The following is a 13,152-nucleotide window of genomic DNA, read 5'->3' as shown; positions in this document are numbered from 1 at the left end:
ATAAATATATTTTATTTGGCAACATCATACAATAAATACTAAAGTAAATTGCTGTGTAACACACTAATGCCAAGAAAATGAAAGAGATCTGCGGCTTTTTCCAGGGTGAAAGATAACTTTTCTAAAATGTGTCCACTGGATACAAAATGAAATCCAGAAAAGGGTGTGGCCGCACCGCCCCTTATCGGGGAGCATGGGGCGGCGGGGCCAGGCCAGCTGGGCACTTCCTGGTAGGGCGGGTGCGAGGCCTACTAAGAATCGTGCTGGACCTGGCAAGGGGCATGGGGTGGTCGCTATGTGCTGGGGGGAGGGGGCTCCTGGGGAACAGGCAGGTCTAGCTGTGGTCACCTGCTGTTCCTGGGGCCAGCCAGAAGGTTAAGGTGACAGCAGCCATCGCCCCCTCTTCCCCAGGCCTGAATGCACCCAGCTCGACCCCCAGAATATCCTGTGAAACCAGGTCTCCTGTTAGCCCAGTGTGCAAGGATGGGAGTTGGGGTAATCCTCCGGCACTGGGGGGCTCTGGAGGGACCACCTACTCTGGGACAGTCGTCCGCCCCCCAGGTCCTGTCGCTGCTACAGCAGCACCGTGGACTGTGCTGGGCTTTCCCAAGGCCAGCTCTCTCTCGGCACCGTCCTCCAGCTGTCTGAGCGTGGGGCCACATCACCACCCAAGTGGGGAAGAGGCTTTGAAGAGCCCCAGAGCTAGCTGGCCCCAGTGAGGCCATGGGCGGGCCTTGGGAGCTGTCAGCGGGGTGGGCAGGGCCTGGCCACCTCTAGTCTGCGAAGGTTTCTAGATCTTTCACCTGGTGGGTGGATCTGAGCAATGAGCCTCCATGGGGAAGGAAGGGGACCTTTGTCGTGATCAGGCTTGCGGACGGGAGAGCGGCCCCTGTTCCGGAGAGCCGTCTGCAAGGCGAACACACGCTCATTAGCAGTGCAAACACCTGGCAGCCAGGCCCGGACTCACCCCCCATGAGCCCTGTCTGGTGTCCAAGGCTGCTGCGCCTGGGAGCCACAGAGACAGTCTCAGGTTCTCTGGTCAGTGCAGGCCAAAGGCATGGTTGGGGGTGGCAGGCAGGGACCAAGGAGCCCCAGCTGGAGACGGAGCAGTGGGAAGGCTGCTGCTGACCAGCCTGGCCACGCTGCTCCCGCTGCTCGCTCCCCTCGGCTCCTCAGCCCTGCGCAGGCTGTCCCTCCGCGCCAGCACCCGGCAGGCACACCTGCTTTTCCCTCCGTGCTGGCCCGCCTGGCAGCCCGCGAGAACACTCAGAGATGGGAACCAGGGGGCTGAGGCTGCGGGCAAGCGGCCCGAGGCCAAGAGGGGCCCAGGTCCACAGCCAGGGAAGAAGCAAGTGCTCCTGGGTGCGCTGACCCCAGCTAGACACGTTCCCGGGCTCACAGCCCACCAGGGCCCTTCCCCTATAAAAAAGATGGGCCTTGAAGCCCTTCCTGGTTCTGGGACTGTGGGTTTGCATGTCCCCTCCCCAGGCTGCTGTCGTGGTCATCTCTGGGCTGAACTGTGCCGGCCAGTGTGGGCGGTTCCAGTGGGCTTCCTCCTGCAGGCGGCCTCTGGCACTCCAGTCCCGTCCAGAGATCCTGAGGACCCCAGCTCGGCTAGCTGGGGTGGCCCTCACACGCCCAGGAGGACAGCGCTGAAGTGGGAGCCGCTTCGCACAGTGAGTGGGGAGCCGCTGGCATTGTCCAGGAAGACGGAAGTGTACTGCCCCGTCTGCGGAGGAGGCTGGAGTCAGCCTGACGCTGCCCACTGCAGCCCCACGCCCGCCCGGCCGCCAAGGGCGCAGAGCGAGGGCTTGGCAGGCCTTGCCCTCAAACCCAGGCCTCTGACCCCTGTTCTAGTGCTTTCTACCCAACTCCACGGGCCCCCGGCTGATGGGCTCCCACAGTTCTCACGTGTGGAGCGAGGCTCTGCTTGGCCAGCAAGGGGTCAAGACTTAACATGGATTTCAGCTGCACGAAGAGCCTGTAGGGTCCTCGACAAGGCTATAACGGTGGCCTTGAACCACAGGCCTGGCCCCTGACCCGTTTGGCAGGGCCATTGTGAGACCAGCAGTCTGGCCTGGCTGCCCCAGTTGTGGCCCATGCATCCCAGCAAGGTCCCATCTGGGGACTCCCAGAGCTGCAGCCTCTGGGGACGCACCTGACCTTCATTTCAGAACCCCCGGGGCACCGTGTGCCCTTCGACTTCTCCCAGCAGGCTGTGCGGTGCCTGGGACCGGATCTCTGAATGCCTTTCAGCAACTACAGCTGACGAGCCAGACGGCCTGGCCTCCAATCCTGACTACTGTGTGAGCTTGGGCGAGTTACTTAACCTTTCTGCACCTTAGTCCCCCGTTTGTAAGCGGGACTAACAGTAGTGCTCACTGCAGCACACCGAGCATTAAGTGAGCAGCGTGGAGCAGGGCCCAGCGTGGCGCTGTTGGAACCCGAGCCCCTGTCCACGCATCGGCACTTGCATCTTGCCTTTCATAGCGAGTCCCCCCTCGACGTCGATTCCTCAGCTACTTGCCCAAATCCCCACAGTGCGAGAGAGACTGTCACTGGGGGTTTTGTGCAGGAAATTACACGTCCTGCTTCCCACAGTGGCCATGGGCCAGGGTCGCGTGAGGTCAGCCTGGGCTGTGGAGCTGACTTGTTCCCTCGTACCACCAGGTCCCTGTGGATGGCTCACTGGGGGCAGGACCAGTGGCCCTACAGCCGGGTCTGTGGGGGAAGGGGGCCCGGACTAGTCTGAGCGCTGTAGCCCTGCCCTGAATCTCTCCCAGGCCTGGAGTCAGCGTGCCGCCCCCCAGAGCTCCCGACCACCCGCCAGCACCCCCCTGCACCCTACTACCCACCAGCTCCCCCGGCCCCACACCTGCAGATACAGGACGCCGTTCACTGAGATGGTGAAGAGCTCGCTGCTGCTCTCTAGGCCCGTGACAGCCTCCAGGGAGCTGTGGCCAATGCAGAAAGAGGGTCAGCCAGTGCCCCCCACCCCAGAGCCCACCAACTTCACAATGCGCTCACAGCTGACACAGGGCCCAGCAATGTGCGGTGGGGACAGCTGCCTTGGTCTGGCCGGGGTGGCATCTGAACTGGGCTGCCAGGAGGAGTGAGGACAGCCCCCCCCCCAGGGCGAAAGGTGTGCTGTGGATGCCAGAAAGGGCGAACAGGCCCAGGTCAGGAGCAGCTCCTGGAAAACCAGTGGCTGGCGCAGCGGGAGGTGGGGGTGGCTGAAAAGCCGGCTCAGGCCAGTCCTTGGAGGGCTTGCAGAACCGGAGGTTTCGACCTTCCGTTCATGCTTCCACTGCAGCCCCTGCCAGCACCTGGGTCTGCTGTGGTGCTGGAGACACACCAGAGGGCGGCGGACAGGGTTCAGCCCCGCCCTCCACGGCCTGGTGCTCCCGGAAGATGGACAGATGGACATGGTCGTGTGCGGTCGGGATCAAGTTCACAGGGGAGGGGAGGCGGGAGAGCAGAAAGGAGGCGTCAGGTCCCCCAGGCCACAGTGCGACTGGGACTGCAGGACCCGGGCGACGGCCGGCGGTGGGGGTGGGGCTGGAGAGAGGAGCCGGGTCTGGTGCCTGTTGAACAGCGTGACGGCCCCGAGCTGCTCGCGGCCCCCCGCGCCCACTCACGCGTTGCGCTGGCACCGGGACTGGATGCAGATGAGCAGGCGCAGGCGGTCCCGGGGTCGCGGCGGCCCTCGCCTTGGCGGCTCCGCCAGCGCTGCGGGAGGGGTTGGGGGAGGGGAGGGTGGTCACGGTCGGTGGTGGGCGGAGCCGAGGGCGCACGGGCGGCCCCTCCCACCCCGCGCCCCCGAGCAGAGCCGGGCCTCACCCACGTGCAGCGTGGCGGCGAGCGCGTAGAAGCCGGCGACGGGCGCCGTGTACTGGCCGCTGGTCAGGTTCAGGCCCGGGCCGCGGCGGAAGGCGCCCTCGGCGTCGGGCTGCGGAGCGCACGCACGGTCACCCAGGGCCCTGTCGCACTCCCCGCCTTGGCCGCCCGGCCCGGACTCACCAGGTAGTAGGCGCCGAGCTCGTGCAGCGCGCGCCGCTCCAGCGACGAGTCCCGGCGCAGGCGGCAGTGGAAGGCGGCCTCGACGCGCGGCGCCCAGGGCCCGGGAGCCAGGGGCGCGGCCAGCAGCGCCAGCGCGCCCGCGGCCCCCGACACCTCCTCCTCGGCGTCCGGGGTGGTGGCCCTGGCCGCGGCGGGGCCTCGCGTGCAGGGCTCCTCGTGCTGCTGCACCGCGCCTGGTACAGAGCAGGCAGTGGCCGCGTGTCGGGCCCGCTCACCTTCCCTTCTGAGCCCCGGACCCGTTCCCCAAAACCCAGCACGAGAGATCCCTCTGGGCCTGCCTGCAGGGCCCGCAGACACTTTGCTCCCTGATCCCGCGGGCGCTCCGGTTTCCCTTTACGCTTTGGCTACCAGGAAGCTCAGGGCAGCCTCACACCCAAGGCCCTTGTTCTCTGCCTCATCTCCCTATGCTACCTGCACTTCCCCTTTGGCGCTGCTGGCTTGTTTGTTTTTATGTTTGTTTTTATCATATTAGCAAATGCAGTCAGATCAACCAGCCCTGGGCATTTTGGGAAGGAAGCTGGGTATAAATAATTATTGCAGCTACACTGCAAATAGCATGGAGATTCAGCACCAGAAGCTGGTGTGTTTAATGAACACTGCAGTGAACCGATGGGGGAAGAGGCTCTCTCACGAGCTCTTCACAATAAAATTAATCTAGCAAATAACCTGAGCCGCGGACCAGCAGCTGGCCACAGTTCAGGGCCGTCCTCCAGCACGACAGCCCAGCTCAGCTCTGCTGTCTCTCTGGGCCTTCCAGTTAAGCGACTCAGGCTGGCCTGGGCGGTGACCTGGGGATGCCAGCCTGGGCTCCACCCTGTGCTGCCCCTGTACACTGTCCTGCCCGCCCTTCTTGGGCAGCCTCCTGGTGCCCTCCCATGAGTCTCCGTGCCAGCAGCTGAGATCTGTCAGAGGGAGGGACAGAGGTGACTGATGGAAAGCGGTTGGGTCAAGGCTCTGTATTGGCTGGATGACCTCAGATTTCTCTGGTGACCCTGTGGAGTCAGAGGAGCACCTTGCACAGCTTAAGGGGCCCTGACTCCGCCCTGGCAGTCCCCACTTCGGGGTATAGGCTCAGGCCTCTGGGCCTTTGCTGGGCTCACCTGAGTTCCAGGTGGGGCGTGGCTGCTAGTCCCTGAGCACCGACCGAGCATGAGGTGGTCAAGTCCACCTTCGTCTGCTAGCACCCTCCTCAGCGCTCTCCCACCCCCGGCCCCTGACTCTTGGCCTGACCCAGGCTGGCTGGGTGGACCCTGAGCCCGGCACAGCTCAGAGGCCTCCTCGGGTGCTGCCGACATGCTGAGGAGACCTTCCCCTGGCCCCCCTCACACCGGGGTATGTGCCCACGTGGCGCGCACCCCTACCTTTCAGCTGCAGCTGGAACTCCTTCAGCAGCACCTCGGGTGGGATGATGGGGCCTGGGGGGCCCTGGGGGCCAGGAGGCCCTGGGGGCCCTGGCAGGCCGAGCTGAAAGGCAACCTTGGCCATGAGGACATTGAAATGGGCAGGCTGGGAACCATGGGCCCCTGCCCTGCAAGCTCTTGCCACTAAGGCAGGCAAGAGGCGCTCCCACTTTGACCCCCGACCTCCAAGGTAGAGGTCAGCTGCAGGGTCCTCAGACCCCAGAGCAGGCAGGGACATGGGGGGTGGGGGAGCGGTGCTTGGAAAGCTGCCCTCTGGGCCAGCCGAGGCCTCCCGTACCAGGATGCGGCCGGAAGAGAAGGGGCTGCCTGGTGTTCCAGGGGTGCAGGGTAAACGGTCGCAACAGGTCCCAAACTTGGGGTCCCCTGGGCCCCCAGCTTGGCACTTTCTGTGTTCTCCGATCCAGGCTGAGAGTGAGGGTCTGTGCTGGGTCAAATGTGCGGGGTGTGCCAGCGGGGGCTGGTGAGTGGCATGGGGTGCGGGGATGGGGGGGGGGGGGGGGGGGGAGGCTTCTCACGTTTGCACGCGCACACGCGCACACACACTCATGGGGCTCCCCTGCTCACCTTCAACTTCTTGGCTTTGCCTCTGCTCCCTCTCTTGCCGTTAACACCCTTGTCACTCTGCCTGACGAAGAGCATCCAAGTGTCCCAGGGGTCGATGCTGTGTGCTCGCTCGGTGCTGGGACCCTAGAACGCAGGAGCCATCGAGTCACTTACCGCCCCGTGCCCCCACAGTGGGCGCCTGCTGGGACACTTCAGAAGGTCACTGTGCAGGACTGGCCTTCAGCACTTCGATCCCGTCCTCGTCAATCATCGTGCCCTCAAAGCCAACACAGCCCCTGGGGATGACCCCTGGGGAATGGACCAGACGACGGAGCAGAAGAGCCAGGACGTGGGCAGAGGAAGATGGGGTGCTGAGCTCTGTCCCGACACTGCTGCAGTGCACACACCTCCCAGGAGAGTTGCGGGAGGATGGGGCCACCCACACCTGCAGGTGCCCAGGAAGAGGCGACTGTGATTATCGGAGTCTCCAGCTACCAGTGGAGCTCCCCACCCCTCAACTAAGCCCTGTGGCCCAAAGTCCCAGGAAGCCCAACCTCAGCCATCACAGTCCAGGGCAGTTAGGGGGTCCAGGCAGTCCAGCACTGAGATGTCATGACTCAAGGTCTGTGCCCGGGGCGTGACACTGCTCATCTAATTCAGGACATCCGGGACACATGACCCAAGGACAGTGACAGGTCTAGAAATATCCATCCCTGTCCATGCTGCATTCTAACTAGTCCTGACACTGAGGAAAGTTCCAGAAGGTGCCTTCCAGGGAGAAGCCTTTGGCCAATTGGGCACCGGGCCCTGGATAGTCTGGGCAGCGGGCAAGGCTGCCGGCTGGGAGGGCTTAGATGAGGTCATGGGCACCGACTTGGTGGCTGATGGGAGGACTGGCTTGTAGAGCTGGCCAGGTCCTGTCGTCAGAGATAGATCCCCCTTCATGGCCTCACACTGCCCTCAGCACAAACACGTGGCGGGGGTATTCCATGAGGGCTGGACACACATGGCGAGCTGACCCTCCCGGCTGGCCAGGGGCCTGTGGATGGACTCGGACCCCAGTTTGGTTTGGGGGGAGCAGAAACAGGTAGAGCCAAGTTGGTGTGGGGACCTGGGGATGGGCCAGTGGTGGTGTGGGTGCGTGTCGGATAGTGCCCTGGCTCCCCAAGCTCTCCATCCTTGAAGTGGGGCTCAGGAGCTGGGAGCCTCTGGTGCCACCTTGACCTGCAAAGACAGTGAAAGGCCAGAACCCTGCTTGGAAACACCCCAGAACCCCCTCTGCTTCCTGGCGACTATGTGGACATTGGGTGACCCTCTCCTCTGGGTGTGGCTGGTAGGCTGGCAGGGTTTGCCTTGTGTCCATGACAAGTGGCTGGGGTGGTACAGACGAGGACGTCAGGGGGGCCCCTCCCAGGGATCCTGAAGGGCTGGCTGCCACCTCCACCGGTGGGCAGGATCCTTGGCACCCGTGCTTCCCAGTGTGATGCTGAGGATGCAAAGGCCCAGGCCCGAGGTGCCGCCACGGTGCCTTTTGCGTCTTGATAACACGTGGAACCCAAACCACCTCCCCATCTGAAGGGTCCGACCTGACCCCCTCTGTGCCAGCCAGGACCGGAGGAGCAGGGCAGAGCTAAAGAGCACCCCTTCACAGCCAGAAGTCACACGTCTCCGTGGGTTCTGCACCCCCAAACACTTCCCCACACCCACAGGAAGGCAGTTTCTGTTATTCACGGGGAATCGCACCAAATCAATTTGGTGGGGGAGGGGTCAGTAATTTGCTCACGCTTTTACAAGCACAACCCTCTCCAAGTCACCAGAAGTAACTTTACACTTAACTTACTTCCTAACCTCCTCTGCGCCCCCCAAACGGCATTTATCCCTGGCCTAGTAGAATTTTGCTGTAATGCTAAAGAAAACCGGCCCAAAGCCAAGGGCAAGGCTGCTGGCCTTTGCGTCCAGCGCCGTCTGTCCACGGCGGAGCTTCGCGAGCTGAGCGTTTTTATCCCCTCGTTGGAAAGCTGGACGTCAAAGCCACCGGGTCCGGGGCCGCGACGCCGGCTTGCCCGGCCCGGGCCCCCGGGGAGGCCGTGGGGACGGTGCGCAGGGGGCGCGCTGCGCGGCGCGGCGCCTTACCGGCGGGCGGGTGGCCGGCCCCGCGCGGCTCTGCCCGGGGCCCGCGGGCAGCTCGTTGCCCGGCAGCGGCGCCTCGCGCGCGCGGCTCGCCGAGGGCGCACCGGGCGCCGGGGACGCGAGGCCGGCGGCGGCGGCCAGCAGGCCGGCGGAGACGAGCAGCAGGCGGGCGGGGGCCATGCGGGCGGCGCGTCCCTCTGGGCTCCGAGCGCGGCGCCCCGTAATCGCTCGCGGACTCCGCGCCTTATAAAGCGCTTGAAACCCCCGCCTCGCCCGGCGCGCGTCACCGCCCGGCGCCCCCTCCCGGCCGGGGCGCGCGCTGCATCCGGGGCGCGGGGCGGGCGGGGCGCAGCGGCGAGGTGTGCGATGCGACCCAGCGGGGGGACCCCGGGGCCTCGCGCGGCGCGGGGAGCACCCGCTCGCGGGGGCCGGCGCGTCTGAGCCCCAACTGCGGCCCGGGGGGCCCTCCCTGTGCGCTGTCCTGCGCTTTCTTTTCGCGGGCAGCCGGGGTGCCCCTTCCTCAGGCCCTGCCGATTCCCTTTTCTCCCCAAGAAGCCAGGGCGCCTTCCTCTTCCGACCCGGGGGCATCCTTCCCGCCAGCGCCCTATGAGATCCAGACGTCGCTGGCATGGCTGAGCACACCAGTGTAGAAAGACCCCCACGTCCCCTCCTCGGAGCCTTTTTTCCAGGAGGGGACCCTTCCTCGTGGGGCTGCGTCTCTCCGTGGCTGAGGCCCCTGCAGGGACCTGTAGGGTGGGACCAGCAGCGAATGCACAGCCCCAGGCCGCGCCCCGCACTCATGGGGGTGGACAGGACCTGGGTGGGCAGGACTGAGCCCTCTGGTGACTTAGCCCGATGTGGGGGCACCAGGCTGCCCACTGCCTGCAGGACAGCACAGGGCACCCCACTGAGACAGGTGAACTACAGGCTTAAACTCCAGGCCCTTCCCTGGCCTCTTTGCTCTGCTGAGTGTCCACCGCCTGTCACCAGCTCCCCAGGGTAAACTGCATGAGTGCAGCACACCAGGCTCTCTGAGCCCCCCATTCCTGCTCCTGGTGGGTGCAGGGTGCATTTTGTTCAAGCCCGGGGAAGACACGGCTGAGGAATGCACTTTCCAAGGGCCCGCCACCCACGCCAAGGGACGGTTTTCTTCTGAGAGGGGAGGCCTTGCCCTGTCCTGTTTCAGAGTATGGCACCTGTGACTGAGCAGGGACCCTGGGTAGTCCTCAACTCCTTGCCGAGGACTAGTCCCTGTCACTCAGCCACTGGTCCAGGGCTGGCTTCCTGCCCCAGAAGGGGGAACAGGAAATGCTCTGTGATTCTGCCTCTTTTTCTGTAGGATGTGGGGATGGTGGCAGGGCATTTTTCCTTTTTCTTTCCGTTTATTTTTTTTGGTGATGGTGTGGGGGGAGTGTTTAAAGAAAAAAATTACCCTGCCCAGCCCGAAAAGGTATGTCCTCAGGAGTCAGTGTGTCCCATAGACTTGCCTGTGGAGATATCTTTCGAAGGACATTAGGACCGGAAAAGTTCTGTCTTTATCCTTTTAGCAATTAAAAAAAAATGATCAGTGGAACGAAAAAATCGAAATCCCTATAGAAATTGCAGGTCTCCAAGATACTGGGGGAACATGGCTCATAGAATTTATACTTTACATAACGTATAAACTTATTTCATCGGCAAACATTCAGCAGCCTTGTTACAAATGGCATTCACTCCAAATCCACACAGGGTGTCCCCGGAAAGCCCCTCTGAGCATGAAGGGGTCCTCGGTGGCTTCTCACTTCTGGTCCCACGAGGAGAGGCTGGTGGGAAGCCAGGTGTTGGGACTTCGTGATGACATGATCGTATGAGCTGGGGTGGATGCTTCAGTGTTAGGTATTAGCATTTTATTCACTTCTACTTATTTGGGGGACTACCTGTGACCCCAGGGTGCCAAGTGTGGGGTGTTCGCTTTCCTGAAACGTGATCAGCGGGTACAGGGGGGCTCCTGTCCCCAGGACATGCTGCTCCGCGACCGTCCACACCCAGTACCTCACCGCTTCTCACAGGACCCGCTGGCGGCTGGACCAGGGACACACGGCCAGGCTCCGGGTGGCGGCCAGGCCCTCTTGCCCACCAACCTCAGTCACATCTTCACAGCCACTGGTTTTGCCCCTTAGGCTCCTTCCTGTCCTAGATGGTGTGGGGCACGAGTTACGCCATGAGCGAAAACGGCCCTGCCTTTCTCCTGAGACAAACTGGCTCCCCACGTGGGGTTTCCTGTGGGGCCTGGCCCAGAGGGACCCCAAGGGCTTGTCCGCAGAGCTTCCCCCGACCCCAGGGAGGAGGAGAATGCCATGGGGACAGCCGGAGTGGTAGGGGGACGGGCCCTGCTTGGTGGCCATCTGTCCTGGCACTCCTCGGAGCCTGCTGTAGGATGAGCTGAGTTCATGGTGGGTCTGTGTGGGGCCCGATTCCTTCCAGGCTGCCGAGCGGTGCGGGTCCCTGGGCTGTCGGCACCACGGCACCCTCAGGCCCAAGTGAAGACAGAGGCTCCAGGCGGCGAGGTCAGAGCCCAGGACAGACCCAGCAGAGGTTTGCTTGGCACCCCTGGTTCCTGTGCGGCCATCTGGAGGAGGCACTCACCCCCCGAGACTCAGTGTGCTGGTCTGTGACGCGGGCATGGTGACAGCTGGTGGCCCTGAGCCCTTGCCTGGGATCCACTCATAAGTGAGGGGTGAGCAGGCAAGGCCAAGGCCAGGAGGAAAGAGGCTGGCGAGGCTCAACCCCAGGACGGAGGCCTGGGGACCGCGCTCCGGGGGTTCTGTGCTCAGGGCCGGATACCAGGGGCCAGCCCGGACCCCGGAGCTCAGGCTCAGCCTCTGCCCCCTCAAGCAACACTGGGGACATGTGGGGACAGAGAGGCCCAGTTTGGGGCACACGTAACCCTTACGATGTTCGAGTGACATCATTTCCACCTCACAGGGGGCCCGGCCTGCATGAGGACAGGCGCCGTTGCCATGGGAAACGGTTATTTTCCCAAACAGTAAACAATCCTAGTGACGTCCTGCAGGGGGCCCAAATCAAATCGGTTCTGGTGCCAGTGCAGCTCCTGCCTCCCCCGAGGCAGGACACAGCCTGGCCGGGGTGCATGGGGGGCGGGGGACCAGTGGGTCCCAGGGAGGAGAAACTGAGGGAGGGGCCATAGGAGGGGCTCAGGCAAGCAGGAGGTAGCCTCCCCCTCGCACCCCATGCCTGGCTGAAACCTCACCCTCCCTCTTGGGCCCTCCTGTCACGGCCTTGGCCCTGCTCCCCAGCGGCCTGATGCAGCCAGGATGTCCCTGCTCTTCCTCCTTCCTCCGAAGGAAGGACCTTGCGGACGAAGTCATGGGAACGGAGCTCCGTTTGCCCCGAACGCAGCAGGACCTGAGGCCAGCTTGTCGTGTAGCCTCCGGTGTCGACAGGGAACCTTTGCTGCTCACCGGAGCCTCTCCAGCATGCGCCATCATCTAATTGTCAGATCAGGTGGCTGTCCCCAGTGCATAGACGAGGACGCTGGGGCTCGGATCTTGGGCCTGGCCAAGGTCACGGTGCCACCAAATGAAACCTCATCCAGGCCCAGCCCCTCTGAGGAACCCACAGACTCGATTCAGTTCAGGGCGTCTGCTCAGTCCCTGCCGCCTGCTGGACACTGGGTCCAGTGCCAGGACCACCCTCCCCGCCGACAGGTCCCTGGGGACCTCCTCTCTCACCCCCACCCAGAGGGTCTCGGACCTTTAGTTCCCCTCTCCGTTGGATGCGAAAGGCTAGTTATACCCGTGGCTCCGTTTGCCATTTTGGCAAGAATCACATTCTTTGGTGTGACCGTGACCAACATCGCCTCCTTCCCGGGCCCTGAAAGACCCCCGGACGGTCCATGGGCTATGAGGAAGTCGCCTGGGCTCCTGGGTGCTCGTCCCACCCAGGAGCCACACCCCGTGTGAAAGTCTCGCCCCAGCCCCTGCCACCCTTCACTCAGCGGCTTCGTGCCTGGCTGCCCTCCCGTGTGCCCGCTTCTGGGGACTCAGGACAGTGGCATCCGTGCTTCAGGCTGAGGGCCTGGCACTGTGCTGGGCGCTGGGGACCAATGAATGACATGGCCCTGGAGGGGTGGGCTCCCTTCCCCTGCCACCTGTGTGGCTGTGACCACCCCCTCTGCAAGTCACTGACGGATCCCAGGTCGACCCAGTGGGTCCTCACTTGACATCGTCGATGGGTTCTGCCACGTTAAGCCAAACGCCGTAGAACAAACTAGTTTTACCGCAGACTGACGGATAGAAGTGAGAGTTAAGTCTCGTCAACATTGTAACGAAACGGTACAGAACAAAACAATGCCGAACGAAGCCGCTTTGAGACCCTGCTGCGCCCACACTTTCCACGGGGCTGACTCGTGCGGTGGTCTGAACTGACTGCAGCGAACTGCCACTGACCGGCCATTTGATTACAAACATTTTCGTGGGAGTGTCAATTGCCTGATTCCAGCAATCACTGTCCCCCTTCGTCCAGGGAAGATGCTCGATGATAAAGGGTCTTCTCTGGGAGGTCCCGGGCACCCCAAGGCCAGTGGAAGTGGCCGGAAGCGTCCCCGGACACTGGCTCACCTGGGAACCAAGGGAGCAGAGACCCAGGGCCTGGCCATGGAGGGCGCTGGAGCAGGGTCTCGGTCACCCAACGTCACCCGTGGGAGAGACAGCGTGCCCCCGCCTGGCAGACAGGCACCCTCGAGCTGGGCAAGCGGCCGCCCCCACCCCACCCCCCGCGGGCCTGAGAGCTTGGGGGCCCTCACACTCGCTCCCAGACTGTCCAGTCCGCTTTCCCGGAGTCCGCAGTCGCCCCGACCTTGTAGAGAGTCCGCTTAGGGACACTTTGGTAAGGGAAGAGGATGGCTTGGCTTTCCACACGGACGTTCCTGCGAGAATCCGCATGTCACTGTCCCTTCACACGAGCATCTCAGAGCTTC

General features: G+C 63.3%; 1 protein-coding gene across 1 annotated transcript; it reads right to left on the bottom strand.

Annotated features, from left to right (window-relative positions):
• Window positions 1–310: 310 nt before the first annotated feature.
• ERFE (erythroferrone) lies at window positions 311–8,354 on the bottom strand. Its single transcript, XM_039861588.1, has 8 exons — window positions 8,178–8,354; window positions 6,066–6,188; window positions 5,442–5,544; window positions 4,021–4,253; window positions 3,841–3,949; window positions 3,639–3,729; window positions 2,876–2,954; window positions 311–1,729 (listed from the first exon to the last, which is right to left on the bottom strand). The coding sequence occupies exons 1-8, from the start codon at window positions 8,352–8,354 to the stop codon at window positions 1,631–1,633; spliced, it is 1,014 nt and encodes a 337-aa protein (XP_039717522.1). The 3' UTR covers window positions 311–1,630.
• Between the last annotated feature and the right edge of the window lie 4,798 nt (window positions 8,355–13,152).

The sequence above is a fragment of the Pteropus medius genome, unplaced genomic scaffold (assembly GCF_902729225.1).
Source record: "Pteropus medius unplaced genomic scaffold, Ma_sr-lr_union100, whole genome shotgun sequence".
NCBI classification, from domain to species: Eukaryota; Metazoa; Chordata; class Mammalia; order Chiroptera; family Pteropodidae; genus Pteropus; species Pteropus medius.
Note: the sequence above shows the minus strand (reverse complement) of the source record. Positions and strands in the feature narration are given on the sequence as shown.

Bases quoted from the DNA above. Each gene is read 5' to 3' on its own strand.
- ERFE (XM_039861588.1), bottom strand. From the start codon at position 8,354: ATGGCCCCCGCCCGCCTGCTGCTCGTCTCCGCCGGCCTGCTGGCCGCC. The intron at 5,545-6,065 runs GTGAGCAGGGGA...GTTGCCTTTCAG, and splicing joins GCAAAGCCAAGAAGTTGAAG to CTCGGCCTGCCAGGGCCCCC. The intron at 1,730-2,875 runs GTGTGGGGCCGG...CCTCCTCCGCAG, and splicing joins ACGGCGTCCTGTATCTGCAG to ACGGGGCAGTACACTTCCGT.